The sequence below is a fragment of the Myotis lucifugus genome, unplaced genomic scaffold (assembly GCF_000147115.1).
Source record: "Myotis lucifugus unplaced genomic scaffold, Myoluc2.0 scaffold_90, whole genome shotgun sequence".
Taxonomy (NCBI): Eukaryota; Metazoa; Chordata; class Mammalia; order Chiroptera; family Vespertilionidae; genus Myotis; species Myotis lucifugus.
In genome coordinates this window covers 4,367,525-4,382,556 of record NW_005871138.1, presented here as the reverse complement: position 1 = coordinate 4,382,556, position 15,032 = coordinate 4,367,525, and the positions used below count along the sequence as shown (strand labels likewise).

Here is a 15,032-nt window from a genome sequence, read left to right as displayed (position 1 = left end):
CTGCGCAGGTGCGGAGCGGCGGCCGCGCCTCTCAGACGCCTCGCACCGGCCCTCTCGGAAGCACGTGCGCCTGCGTCATTTCCTGTTATTCTCTTTGCTCCCTCCTCCGTGCGCAGTGGGTTCGCTCAGGACCGGCTCGCGGGGCGCGTCTACTTCCTCCTCCCTCGGGCGCGTGAGTAGGCGCTGCTCTTCACAGTCGCGAAGGAGCCTCCACTTCGCGAGGCGCACTGTGCTTGGAGCTCTAGCTGAGCCACCAAGGCAACGGAATTCCTTGGGGGTGAGGCCAGGGTGGGCGTCTTCACGGCTCCGGAGCCCCTCTGAGCGCCTAGCCCGTCCCCTGGGTGTTAGAATCAGGACCGCCTGCAACGTCTCCAGGAGTCGGGGACACCACACCTCCTGGGGGTCTTTCAGGGCCTGCGGAGAAGCCAGGCGGTACCAGACCGGGGCCAAGGCCAGGAATGGAGGCCGGAATTGCCACTGAAAAGCCTTGGCTTTAGTGCCCCTGTTGTTTGACTGGAGCGACCGCTTTCACCTCCGCCTCAGTTTCTCCATCTGTTAAGTGAAGAATCTTAACAGCCAGTGTCGTTTTTCTCAGGCATGGACTCCTTTAAGAACCTGGTGAGAAATAATAGACCCTTTCGAAGAGAAATGCACTAAATGTTTAGCAACGTTTTAGACAGTCCACCCAAGTAGGTGATTTTTTAGGGATTTTTCCACTTTTATGATTCTGATGGTTGCCCTGATGGCAGGCGGGGAAGGGGTGAGCTGGGCAACAGCTGGCGGCCCCTCCATCACTGGGACTGATTCGGCTGATCTGGTTGTGCCTCCTCCCCTCACTCAACAGCTCCATGTCTCCGCTTCTCTGAGCTTCGTGGGAGAGAATGGCTTTCCTCGACAGACTTGGGTAGAGTTGGTTTCGGCTCAGCCTCAGGTGGGAGTTGTTGCCTGAACCCCAACTGGACCCTCCCACCTCCATTCCCCAGTACTTAGATGCCGTCACCTAACTGGACAGACCTTGGAGCGCCCGACCCCCGTCAGGGAGTGGAATCTACAGGATATTGTATAAGGTGGTCACACACAAAGCATGTCATGCGGCCTCGGTGAAACGTTTAGAAGTCTCCTGTTCACACCAGAGGCCCCACTGATAGGGCACGAAAGAATAGCTACCTGTTCATGGTAAAGTTCCAACGTAAAACCTAACGACGATAATAATAATGGCGGCCCTCGGCTGTGCAGCAGCTATGTACACGTTCTCTCATTTACTGTCCTGCGGTTTTACACCTGTTACAGCTGAGGATGACTGGGACGCCCAGAGGTTAGGGAACTTGTTCTTGCTCCCCTTGGCGTGTGTCACATAGTGCTAGTAAGTGACTGGGATTTCATCTCTTGAACGCCAATCTCTCAACATCTCTTAGAAAAGAGTAGAAAAGGAAAATAGACATTTTTCCCCCTCAGGAGTTGCCAAGTGACCTGCATCAAGATGAAATATGTGTATTAAATTATCATTTCAAAATATTTCTTCAGATAAAACACATCCTTGAGGGCAAAGACTGTGTCTAGATCAGTGGTTCTCAACCTTCCTAATGCCTCGACCCTTTAATACAGTTCCTCATGTTGTGGTAACCCCCAATTTCATTGTTACAAATTGAACATAATTAAAGCATAGTGATTAATCACAAAAACAATATGTAATTATATATGTGTTTTCCGATGGTCTTAGGTGACCCCTGTGAAAGGGTTGTTCGACCCCCAAAGGGGTCGCGACCCACAGGTTGAGAACCGCTGGTCTAGATTACTGAATTCCTGGAGGTTAGTAAGTGCTAAATGTAATTTTGGTGAATTCTTCAGTTCACCTTAACTTCTACCCATTATGGTATCAAATACTAAAGCCCCAAATGTTTTAAAGTGCTTCATATAAGCATATCTCCATGAAGTTAGATGTTTTTTGAGAATGTGGTTTATTACTCGGAGTATTTGGAAGGCAGGATCCCTCTTGAGGTCAGTAGGTGGCACCATTCACTCAAGCGGGAAATCCAGGAAGCCAGCCGGTTTGGGCAGAGTTCAGTTTTGGACACGAGGAATTTGAAGTGCAAATGAAAGTAGGAATCAGGTTAGGAAGGGTCTTAAAGGCTACGCCAAGGGATTTATTCTAAGAACCATGGAAGCTGTGGATGAGAAGAGGAAGGACCGTGTTATTTTAGAAAGATTACTCTGGTTTCCACTTGGATGGCACAGTGATCCAGGCCTGAGATGGCAGTGCTCTCAAGAGCAGGTGGCGGTGGGAATGGAGAACAAGTGAATCGATTGAAACTTGTATAGATCAGGCTTTGGTGAGAGATTGTGTGCAGAAGGAGCAGTGGGAGAAAGTGGGCTGACAATTTGCTTTCTAGTTTGAGCAACTGAATGGGTATTGTTGCCTATTTCTCATGTAACTACTGAACCTAGCTGACAGGGAACAGATGAAAAACAACATATAATTTTTATATATAATTTTATATACAATTTTTATATTAAATTTATATATAAATTTTTCATTGATTTCAGAGAGAGGAAGGGAGAGGGAGAGAGAAAGATAGAAACATCAATGATGAGAGAGAAATCAATGATGAGGAAGAATCATTAATCAGCTGCTTCCTGCTTGCCCCCTACTGGGGATCTAACTGGAAACCCAGGCATGTGCTCTAACCCGGAATCAAACCATGACCTCCTGGTTCATAGGTTGATGCTCAACCATTGAGCAACACTGGCTGGGCAGAACAGCATTAAAATGGAAAATAATAGTGAAAGATAGTACTTTTATAGCTCATACTGTGTGTCAGAGATGTCATTCTAATCTTCACAACAATCCTATGAGATTACTAGTACAATTATCTTCCAAATGAGGAAACTGAAGCAAAGTAACTTGCCTGAGATTACACAGCTAGTAAGTGGTGGAGCTAGAATTGGAACCGAGGCAGTCCTGCATGGCTCATACCAGGAATGAGCCCACAACCCAGGCATGTGCCCTGACCTGGAATTGAACTGGTGACCTCTTGGTGCATGGATAGATGCTCAACCACTGAGCCATACGTGTGTCCAGGTGCCCATACATTTCTTGTGTCTCCAGTTGGATCCTAAGCTTCTGGAGGGCAAGAATTATCTGTTACATTTTTCTCAACTTTCCCTCCCTCAGTTCCTATTCTCTCGGTGTAGGTTAAATGCCCCCACACTGTGTGCATCCATAGTACTTCACACTTCCTCCATCATCTCAGGAGCTGCATCTTGTGTCCCTGGTACCTGGCACAGGGTTTGCCACCATATGTATTGAATGAGTGAGTGAGTCCATCAGTATGTCAGTCATCTCAGCAAATACTACAGTTGCCTGTTGGCTTTTTAGAACCATAACTGGGATCTCGACTCCTTTGACAGTGATTTTAGCAGCAGGGCCTTTTACTATAACATTCTCTTTTTTTGGGGGGGGCGGGGAGGGGACAAATTGGTGAAAGTTGGGGAAGAGATTAACTGCACTTAACTGGCATTCTCTACATAGCCCCAAAGCTGTCTGCTATTTGATACTTGTCTTTCTGAAATGTTGGGTCACAGAGTGGGGAATGAATGAGGACTTTGGAATGCTTGACAAATGACTTGGCCACATCCCTCTGCACTGGTTTGGATTAAGTCTGCAGCAACTTCAGTCCTAGTCTCAGCGCTACAGGAGGAATGGGAGGCTTTTCTTGATAGTTACTGATCACTTGCAGAGGGAGCCCAGGATTACAGATTCTCTTTCCTTCATTGTGATAAGGCCCTTGACAGTGAGTCTTCAAAACTTAAAGACCTAGGGTCTTGCCTTCTCTCAAATGTTCATTCATTTGAACTTTAATCTGTATGATGACATCAGGAAGGTGTTAAGGCCAAAATATAGAATCTATCAGTAAAGCTACAGAAGAAAATGGGTAAATGGTAAGGACTGGAAGGGAGTATTGAGCAGGGCTTCAGGGGTGCCGGTAACATTCTCTTTCTTGATCTGATGTTGCTCATAGTGTGTTCAGTTCACAAGCTGTACACATCGAATATGCACCTTTTTCTGTGTGTATGTTAAATGTCAATTAAAAGTGAAAAGCTTTAAACAAGTATTTGTGTGTATGCCACAGATATGTTTATTAGATTAGGGTGAGCTGTTCTTTTACCCCTTTAGTTCTTGACCTAAACTCCAGGTTAAGAACCACTGAGCCACTCTGGCCAGGAAAAATTAACTGATGTTTATAAGTCTTTTATAATTTATAAAATGCATTCACACACATGATTGCTTTGACCCTTAAAACAACTCAGAGTTTATTATGTTTATCTCTATTTTATAGCTGAAGCCCAGAGAGGTGAAGCCACTTCCTGAACTGAGGAGTGACAGAGTCAGATCTCAAATCCCTGCTCTTCCCAAAGCATGATGCCTTCAGCAAAGGAGAGCCAGAAGGATGAGAATTATTTTGGAAGATGAATACCAGCTTTGGTTGAAGGAATAAGAACCAAAGAGAAGTTAAAGGAGTTGGAACCACAGGTAGGAGTGATTCAGCAGGGCAAGCATGTTAGGCCCATGGTTATAAGAGCCTGTGTGTCTGGACCTGCTCCTGTTACTTTGGGGTGCTCCTGTTACTGTGTGGCTGGCCTCCCACTTGCTTTTTCCTGGGCCGCCCACTCTGCTGGTTGGCCCTTGGACAAGTCACTGCACTCTCTGAGTCTCAGTTTCCTCATTTGCAAGATGGAAATAACTACCCCTCTCTGCCAACTTAGGAGAATTGCTTTGAGGATCTGATGAGGTGGTGCATATGAAGCTGCCTTGAGAACTTTAAAGTGTGCAGCATGAGGAACCCCTGAAGCCAAGTTTACTTATCCCAAGAGAGGGAAGGCAGGACTCTAATGAGGGCTTCTTTCCTTTTCTCTTTTTTTTTCTTTTCTACTACGTATTTTTATCTATATTATTTTACAATGTCCTTGTAAAATGATACAAGTGATGCTGAAATATTTAAGGTAGAAATGGAAAATTCCATATGCTACCTGCCTGTAGCCCTCCATCCTGCTGCACAGATAGATCACCAGTGTTTGTGGATTAGTACACCTCCTGCCAGGCTTTAAAAAAATATTACACACACACACACCGCCCTGGCTGGATGGCTCAGTTGGCTGGAGAGTCGTCCCATACACTAAAAAGGTTGTGGGTTCGATTCCCGGTCAGGGCACATACCTAGGTTGAAGGTTTGATCCCCAGTCAGGGCACATGCAGGAGGCAACTGATTGATGTTTCTCTCTCTCAAAATAAAAAAATCAATAAAAACATCCTCAGGTGAGTATTTAAAAAAATATATGTGTATAAGTATCTACATACATATTTTTCAATACACATGCACTTGCTCATACAACTTTATTCTTTAGATTTCACAAAAATGAAATTGTTCAGCACCTTTCCTCCCCTTCCCCTCCACCCTTAACAGTTTTATCTTGAAGAGCTCTCTACATCAGAGCTATTTAATTTTTTCTATATCTGAGCATTTATATAGTCTAGGAACAGATGTCATTTGGATCATTACTAATTTTCTTAAACGTTATCAATGACGCATGAAAATGCTTGTCAAACAAGTTTCTACTTCTATAAATGTATTTTGAAGTAAAGTTGCTGGTGACACAAATTTTAATATTTAATAGATATATCAAATGCCAGATTCCACTCACACCAGTGGTGTTTGGGGTAGACATTTGACAGTGTCTAGGGATATATTTACTTGCCACTAAACATCTTAAAGTAAGAAAGTCCCCTCAAAACAAAAAATTGTGTTAGTAATGCTGGAGTTGGCAAACCCTGGCCCACACCTTGCCAGTGCTGGATATTGCCATTCTTTTTAAACTTGTCAATCTGGTCATTTGAAAAATGATACCTTATTTTACTTTGTACCTCTTCTGGAGAATAGACTTACTTTTACTTCTTACTTTATATATTATTTACATTTGCTATAATGAACATGTATTTTTGTTTTGTTTTTGAAAAACCATTAAAGATTTTTTAAAAATCTATGCCTTTGATTATCACTATGCAGTCTGTTCTTAAGATTTAATTATGTACATGCCTGCTGGTTTTTCCCTGATAAGGTATAGAAAATAATCCTCAATATAGACCTTAAGAAGTCATCAGTACTTCAGGTTTAAGTCTCCATCCTCTGGCCTTCAGAATTGCTCTATTGCCCTTACAAAGCACGTTCTCCCAGTGGATACCAAGACCCAGGAGCCACCTCCAAGAATCATCATCACAGCCCAGAGATACTCCTGACCACAGACCACAGCTCCAGAAAAAATGTTCTTGCACTGGCCTACAACACCCACCATGGACTCATCTCCCAAACACCAAAAAGAAATCCTCATTCTCATTTCTCTCTGTGAAACCTGTGGTCTATTTACCCTGTGAATTTCCCAGGCTGGCACAGCTGAGCCAAGCCTCGGGGGCTTCTGTGGAGCCCAGAGCTGCTGGCATAGGCTCAGGTGCAGCATGAATATGTTCTAACACCCTCCAATATGTCCTGTCAAATGGAAAAAAGGTGGAGCCCAGTCCTGAGCCCTGCCCAACATGGCAAGGACTCCTGGAGAAGTGCCCCCCTCCTTTCATTTAGCTCAGAGCAAGCTGGAGCCAGCCTGGAGGAAGTGTCCGTGGAGGACCTGTCAGTAATAACTGGATACTCCCAAGAAAATGTCCCATGTGGCCAAAATGGCCTGGGTTTACCTGCAGCCTTTGCAGATCACCCAGTAGCAGATTCGCAAGTGGGCATACAGCTCCTGCCCTGGTCCCAGGAACAGGACTTTTGCCAGCAGTTCTTTGCATTGGATCTGTGCTACGGTTTTCCAGTAAGCAAAGGCATATGTGGAGGCTGCCTGCCTGGTCTAGTGGATCTCCACTCTCTAGAATGCACACGAATCATGGCAGTGGAATGGAGTGTACAATCTGTGAGGCCATGAATGGCTGAGATAACCCCTGCACTGCTGACTTAGTGAAAGAGAAAGCAGTAAGGGGTTCACAGTGGGAAGGGAAGGGAGTGATAGAAGGAAAGAACACCAGTCTGCAAGTCAGGGCCTGAGTTCTGCTCCTGCCTGGCTGTGTACCCTGAGACAGATAAATCACTTTACTACTTTGGGCCTCAACTTCCTTGCTAACTGGTAATTGGAAACATTCCCTCTGTTTTTCAACTTGCGTGTTTCTCAAAAATATTCCCAATTATATAAAGCTGGCTACAATGGTTTAGAGATTTAAAATAGCGTTTAGAAACAATCCACTTCCTATTGGTTAGTTTTTCCTACTTAAAAGTAATAGATGCTCAGAACAGGAGGAAAAGTCAGATGATACAGCCAAACAAAAAGTAATTCATAGAGAATACCCATAATTCCACCCACTCAGAAACCATACTGTTGATGTCTTAGTGGGATCTGTTCAGATAAGTGGTTCTTAATTGGTGGATGGGTGGACTTTGGTGGGAGAGAGCTCCTGGATTATTTAACAAACCCCTTTTCATTGGCCATTTGAGATACTTTAGTTGTTTTGCCATTACAAAAAAAATGCAAATATAAGCTGGATGAAAAGGAATTAGAACTTGAGAAAACAAGAAGAAAATGGGTAGTATGAACACCTGACAGAAATACTATAAAGAGCACAAAAAGATGCCTAATTATCCTATAGTGCATAAAAATTACCAGTGAGAGACAAACAAGGGCTTAATGGGCATTTCAGCTGTTTAAGTAAACATATTTACTGGGCAGGTGCTATAGTATGCTAGACCGTATAATATGAACTCCACAGGTAGTTCAGCCACTGACCTCACTGTGCTTTTAAACTAGTAGAGACCAACACAGAAATTGTGCATGAACAATAGTTTGTGTCTAACCAAACTGCCTTCATGACTGATTGGCACAGTAAACTGTAACCTCCCTCCCCCTAACTTCCTCTGATTGGCCCCAGAAATTCATAAAGCAAGTCTGTCTGCCTGTTCAAACTACAGATCTTTACATCTTCAGGTAAAGCACCCAGTCGTCTGTGCTGTCCTTCCCTGGCAGGAAGGGCCTGCAAGCTCCCTGTTGATTCATCACACTGTGCACGTGCCCAGACCTTCCAACAAAGTATCCGTGAACAGATGGCCACAGCATGGGGACAGTGAGGCCCAAACCTTTGAGGACAGACTATGCTGGTAACACTTGAAAGGATTCTACAGCTTCAGGAGGTGGGTGGGGAGGGAGAACAGATGAGCCAGCCCTGATTGGAGGACCTGGTCTGCTGTTCTCCCAGAGAGCCTGTGTGCCTTAGATCAACACCTCATACTAAGCTGTGTGCTGATCTTCAGGGGTCTTGTTGGACTGTGGATTCTGATTCAGCAGGTCTAGGGTAGGGACTGAGATTCTGCATTTCTTACCAGTTCCTAGTGATGTGCTGATACTTTATTTATTTATTTATTTATTTCTCACCCGAGGACATTCTTTCCATTGATTTTCAGAGTGGAAGGGAAGGAGGGAGGAGGAGGAGGGAGAAAAACATTGATATGACAGACACATCGATTGGTTGCCTTCTGCATGCACCCCTGGGGCACGAACCTGCAACTGAGATTTGTGCCCTTGACCAGGAATTGAACCATTGACCTTCGGTCCAAGGGCAAACACTCTAACCATTGAGCAAAACTGGCCAGGGCAGTGTGCTGATACTTCAGACCACACTTGGAGTAGCAGAGCCTTAGGGATTGGTATCACAATTCCTTGGGATGCTTTAAAAATACGGAAAGTTAGATTTATCCAGACTGATAAATGGATCTATCTGATCCATTTCTTCAATAAGGTCTCCATCCAGACTGCACATTAGAATCTTTTGAAGAGGTTTTTTTTTTTTACTGCTAATTCCCACTCATGTATCTCTCTCTATATATATTTCTCTCACTCCCCTTGATCCCCCTCTATCCCCCTCTTCCTCTCTGTCTCGCTCTTTCTCTCTAGTTGCTTTAGTTGAAAAGCTCTTTCCGGTGGCTCTCACAACCATCCAGTGTGGTGTGGGAGCAGAGGCAGTGGTTCTGAGTCCGGGCTGCACATCACAGTCACCTGTCACCTGGAAGTTTTACAAAATGTCAGTGTCAGCATTTCTAGGGTTGGGACCAAGAGATTAGCATTCACAAAGCTCCCCAGATGAGTCTAAGCTGTAGCCCCTGGTGTAGAGCCTGCTATAAGAATCATCTGGGATTCTTGATGGAAATACAGGTTACCATAGTCTTCCTTGACTCAGATTCAAGGTCTGGGGCAAGGTTCAGGAATCTGTATGTGCAACAAGTGATGTAGCTGATTCTTATGAGATGGCAAGTTTGGGAAACACTGAGATAGAGAAAATGTCCCTGGATTGGTCTTAGAAAGACAGCGCTCCTGACTGCATAACTTCTCATAGCTCACTTAGCCTCTCTGAGATTTGTTTCTTCATCTGCAAAATGGAGATGATAATAACTACATGAGGAAGAGATGGGTAACCATCCCCCAGATATCTGTGTCCCCAGTCCATAGGATAGAGTTGTTGGAAAGGGGCTGCACAGGCCAGGCACTATGTTTCCCAGCTCCGATTAGCCTTTAGGGGGGCAGCCACAGGACTGAATTCTGACTGAGGGAACGTGGGCAGAAGGAGGAGTGCTTCCATGGTCCTCTGCTCTCTTTCTTCATTATCTGCCCTTTGGATTTCAATGACCATTGGATATCAGTGCCTTGGTGATCTTGGATGCCACATGGGAAGATTGACAGAACTCCCTGCTCCCCCACCCCATGCTGCTAATTGGACTTTATGTGATTGAAAAATGAGCTTCTGTGTAAAGCTGCTGTGATTGAGCAGTTTATGAGTTACAGGGCTGTGTTAACTAGCATACTGCCTCCAGGATTGTGACAACAATGATCTAAAGCAGAAACTACAAACGGACAATGTAAAGGCTTAGATGCAACCCACAAATATATTTTGTTATGCCTGATTCTTAAAAATTTATCAACAAATTTTAAAATGAGCAATTTCAAAACAAATATCTGGATTCCCAGGTTCTTGAAAATCCAGAATAGCTATTGGCTAGAGCCAGAAGCAGCTGTCCCTGTAGCGTGGAACTCATGCTCTGGTCTTCACAGTCTCCACCACATCCTGTGGGTTCATACCTGGTCCGCCTCATGTTTATAGCATTTCTCTGGTCTCTGTAGCTTCCTCAGTCAGCAGGCCCTGATATAATAGATGTAGAAATTAGATGCATTAGCCAGTAGGATTTTTCACAAAGAATTCCTTCAGGCACCTTCTAACTCCCAGGAGAGCCATCTATCTGCTCAGAACTTAGAAGCAAAGTCTCCTGAGTGATCCATCCAGGCTGAAGGATGTCACCCACACGCACCCCATTTGTGTCTGTGACCATTTCAGCATCTGCATATGGGGGCAGTGGCATGAGGAGAAAGAGCTCAGGTGTATCAGGATCAGATAGATCTGGACCCCATTCCCAGCTCTGCTGCCTCCTAGCTGGTGATTTTGGGTCAAGCATTTAGTGTTTTTTGAGCCTCAGTTTTCCCATCTGTCAGGTGTGGAATTTAGTACTCTTCTTGTGGGATTTCTGTAAAGGATCTGGCTAAAGGACACTCAGACCATGTTAATTCCTTCCCTTTTTCCTGTAGTTCAAAGACCAGGGCCAGCTTGTCCCTAATAATATAAGGCAGAAATCAAGCAGTATCTCTTTTTTAACAATTTTGAATATTTTTTTAAGATAGAAATAATGCACTTCTATCTAGGTGTGTTAGTCTGCTTGGTCTGCCATATCAAAATACCACAAATTGGGTGGCTTAAGTAACAGATGTATTGTCCTCACAGTTCTAGAACCTGGAATTCAAGATCAAGGTCCCACCAAGGTTGGTTTCTGGTGAGACCTCTTCTGGTTTGCAGATGGCTGCCTTCTCACTATGTCATCACATGGCCTTTCCTTGGTGCTTGATTGAGAAGAGAGATCTCTGGTGTCTCTTCCTCTGATAAAGACACCAGTCCTATTGGATTAAGGCCCCACCCTTATGACCCAATTTAACCATAATCACCTCCTTAAAGGCTCTATAGCCAAATACTGTCACATTTAGGTTTAGGACTAAAACATGGATTTTGTGGGGCTATAATTCAGTTCACAATACTAGAAAAACCAGAAAATCCAATTTAAAAAAAAAATATTTTTTAATTGATTTTTTACAGAGAGGAAGGGAGAGAGATAGAGAGTTAGAAACATCGATGAGAGAGAAACATCGATCAGCTGCCTCCTGCACATCTTCTGGGGATGTGCCCGCAACCCAGGTACATGCCCTTGACCGGAATTGAACCTGGGACCTTTCAGTCCGCAGGCCGACGCTCTATCCACTGAGCCAAACCGGTTTCGGCAGAAAATCCAATTTTAAAAAATCACTCGGAATTTTCCTTTTATTCCTGTCTATACCCACCCCAGTCTAACTACATAACTACTTTATTGACTATCCTTCTATAATATTTAAAAATTTAATTGCACATACTTTTTTGGTAGCCTTTTACATTTTAAATATTATAGTAACCTAAGCTAAAGAGGACTTTTAGAGTAAATTATTACTAGAGGTCCGGTACATGACATTCATGCACTGGGGGTGGGGGTGGGGGTGGGCTCCTCAGCCCGGACTATGCCCTCTCTCGCAGTCCAGGACCCCTTGGGGAATGTCCACCTGCCAGCTTAGGCCTGCTCCGGGGGGTGGGGGAGTAGTGGGCCTAAGCCGGCAGGCAGACATCCCCCAAGGAGTCCTTAGCATTGCTGTGCTCGCCAGCCATGAGCCCGGCTTCTGGCTGAGCAGCACTCCCCCTGTGGGAGCACACTGACCACCAGGGGGCAGCTCCTGCATTGAACGTCTGCCCCCTGGTGGTCAGTACACGTCATAGTGACCAGTCGTTCCGCTGTTTGGTCGATTTGCATTTTAGGGTTTTATTATATAGGATAACCTGTTTTTAATTGTAATCTTTTAATTGTAATTTTTCTCATTTAGTGGATATAAATTGTTTCATGGAATGAATATACTCTCATTTATCTGTCTGGACACTTAGAATTCTATTGTCTATAGACTTGGGTGTTTGTTAGCTCTTGACTTTGGGCCAATGATAACTTCATTCATCTGAACATCAGTTTCCTAATCTGTGTTATCAGGATAATAAAAATATCACCTCAGATAATGATTGTAAAGTGCTTCACAGGAAAACCCTCATGGCTGTTACTATATATATTACTAGAGGCCCAATGCACGAAATTTGTGCATGGGGTGTGGGGGGGAGAGGGGCCTCAGCCCAGCCTGCACCCTCTCGAAATCCAGGGCCCCTCAGGGGATGTCCGACTGCTAGTTTAGGCCCAATCCCATAGGAATCCCTGTGGGATCGGGTCTAAACCGGCAGTCAGACATCCTTCTTGCAATCCGGGACCACTGGCTCCTAACCACTCTGCCTGCTTGCCTGATCGCCCCTAATCGCCTCTGCCTTGGCCCCTACTGCCACAGCTTTGTCCAGAAGGACATCCAGAAGGTCATTCGGCTGTCTGGTCTAATTAGCATATTACTCTTTTATTATTATAGACTAGAGGCCCAGTGCACAAAATCGTGCTTGCGTAGAGTCCCTAGGCCTAGCCTGTGATCAGGGCCATGTCCACTGCCCCATGCCACTCCCTGCCACTTCCCCACGATGCTCGCTGCCACCGCCTCGCCACTCGCCGCCCCCCGCTGCCGCTCACCAGTCCCCAGTCCCGCCCCACCGCCACCCCCCCTCCCCCCCCTGGCGTTCGCTGTGGTTCCCTGTTCGCCATGCTGCGATCAGAGCCTGCGGGGCGGCAGGGGAGGGAGGGACCGAGAGGTGGTCAATGCACCTCATGGCGACTGGTTGAGCAGTCGTTCCGGTCGTTATGCTTATGGTCCCTGGCCTTTTATTATATAGGATAGTGGCATATATTATAATCTACCAGTAGTGGACCCAAGTGAAATATTTCCTTGAGACTCCCATCTCACTGTGCCGAGTTCACATTCAATGGCAACCTCTTGGTGGCAAGTCCATCCCTAGTTGCCATGGAAAAAGGGCATGAATAATCCCATCACTGAGAAGGAACATTTAGCTCCCAGTGTGAATTAATACATGGGACTGTCAGTATAAGTACTTCAGGCCGTTTAAGATTTCTGGCACCCAAACTGGATGTTATTTCCCTGATTAAAACTTCCCAGTACCCTCAACATGTGATAACTCCTAAAGGTGGCTTAACAGGCCTGGCATCACCACTCAGCCTCATCTCTCACCTCTGCCTCCAGCCAGATGAATAGCTGTCAGTCCCTCAAATTTACCATCCACACTCTCACCTCTGGGCCTTTTCACCTGCTTTCTCTGCCTGGAGCATGCATCCCTTTCCCATCTTCTCTTCATTTAGCTAATTCCTCTTCATCCTTAGCATCTCTGCTTGGAGGCCCCTGAACAGATGCGCTACCGGTTTCTCCCCAAACCTCCCCCCACCCCGACACACACACACACTTTTACCATTTCAGTGCACACAAGCTAGCCCCCAGCTGCTAGCACCCATATTTATTGCCAGGGGGCTTTTTGTGGTCACTGGAACCCACTCTGCCAACTGCAGGACAAGCCTGAACTGCTGGGGAGTTAACATTCCTGGGAGCACTCCTAGAGCAATGACTGACAACTGGGTATATAAATTCCCCAGCTCTCTTCCTCCTCAGGTGGGATAATGCCAAGGTGTTTTATACCAGCCTCAGAATTTCCCTGTGTGATTAAGCTCCAGCTGCTCACAGTGCTAACTTGCTTGACAACACACCTTCCTTGGCTGCCTTTCCTGTCTCATTTCCCGGGATTTCCCTTCTCTCCCAAAGTAATTGCTTGTCTTTGAATTCTTGTCTCAGGATCTGCTTCAGAGAAACCCATACTGAGAGCCACTGCATCTGAAAGCCTTGACTGGCATGGTCAGCACCTGAGGAGGCAGGGCCAGCTGGATGTTCCTTCCCAGCTCTACCACAACCCCTGTCCTCACCCCAATCAGCACTCATCATGCTGTGTTATAATTGCCCAGGTCCCACGGAAACCCAGACAATTTGCTGGGAAATAAATGTAAATGGCTTTTAAGCATTTAAAAGGATGGTCAGCTTCATTCATAATTAATGAAATTCAAATAGAGAGTGCCAACTGATAAATGTAAATGAAAAGACAAAATTAGAAAATTGTTTTACAATCCCTGATAATTGGTTCAGTCAAGGACCATCAATTGATGAGGAACTGGATGCCCACAAGGTTCTGATGGGGAGAGGAGAAATAAACATTTAACATGGAGAGATGTGGTCACCACTGTAACCCAGTAATCAAACTTGGCGTCGTTAATAGTGGAACAACAAGATATTATGGACCTCCTGAAGTGAGGCAAAATGAAGCACACAGCACAGCCTATCAAGTATTAAATTCTCACCCCCAAAATGTTTAACCTGAATCTAATCTATCCTTTAAATCTAAGTACTAGTTTATAGGAAATACAAGGCCGAGTATGACAAGTTAAAGGACATACCACAATGACCAACCAATGCTCCCTAAAGTGAAGCATTGTACAAGACAGCTGACCAGTCTCTTCATGAGTCAAGGTTATGGGGAAAAAAATTTTAAAAAGTAAGGACCATTCTAGGACGTAAGGTGTAACAACAGAATTTACCACATGGTCCTTGATTGGATCTTGGTTGAAACCAGCAACGAAGACATTCATTTCTGGTACAACTGGATAAATTTAATTATGAACTAGATATTAGGGCCTTATTGTTATTTTTTTAAATGTGAAAAATGTGTTGGTTTATGTAAGAAAATGACCTGTGTTAGGTATAAAGTAATACTGAAGTTGTTAGTGAGTGAAATATCATGATGCCTATACTTTATTTCAAAATACTTCAAACCCTCTCCCCCAGATTAAACATTTGGCAAGTTTTTAGAATGATGATATCTAGATGATGGGTGCTCATTGAGCTAT

General features: G+C 44.9%; 1 protein-coding gene across 2 annotated transcripts in view; it reads left to right on the top strand.

The window, feature by feature from the left end:
• Positions 1-74: 74 nt before the first annotated feature.
• GDAP1L1 (ganglioside induced differentiation associated protein 1 like 1) overlaps positions 75-15,032 on the top strand; it is a 37,752-nt gene continuing 22,794 nt past the window's right edge. Inside the window, exons 1-2 of one of the 2 annotated variants that reach the window (XM_023756256.1) lie at positions 75-618; positions 4,338-4,531. Coding sequence is in view for 1 of the 2 variants with exons in the window: in XM_023756255.1 (XP_023612023.1) it covers positions 8,187-8,192 (6 nt within the window). In the remaining variant the exon portion in view is untranslated. Of the gene's footprint in view, positions 619-4,337; positions 4,532-8,025; positions 8,193-15,032 lie in introns of those variants that run through there. The other variant, XM_023756255.1, reaches the window with a different exon arrangement.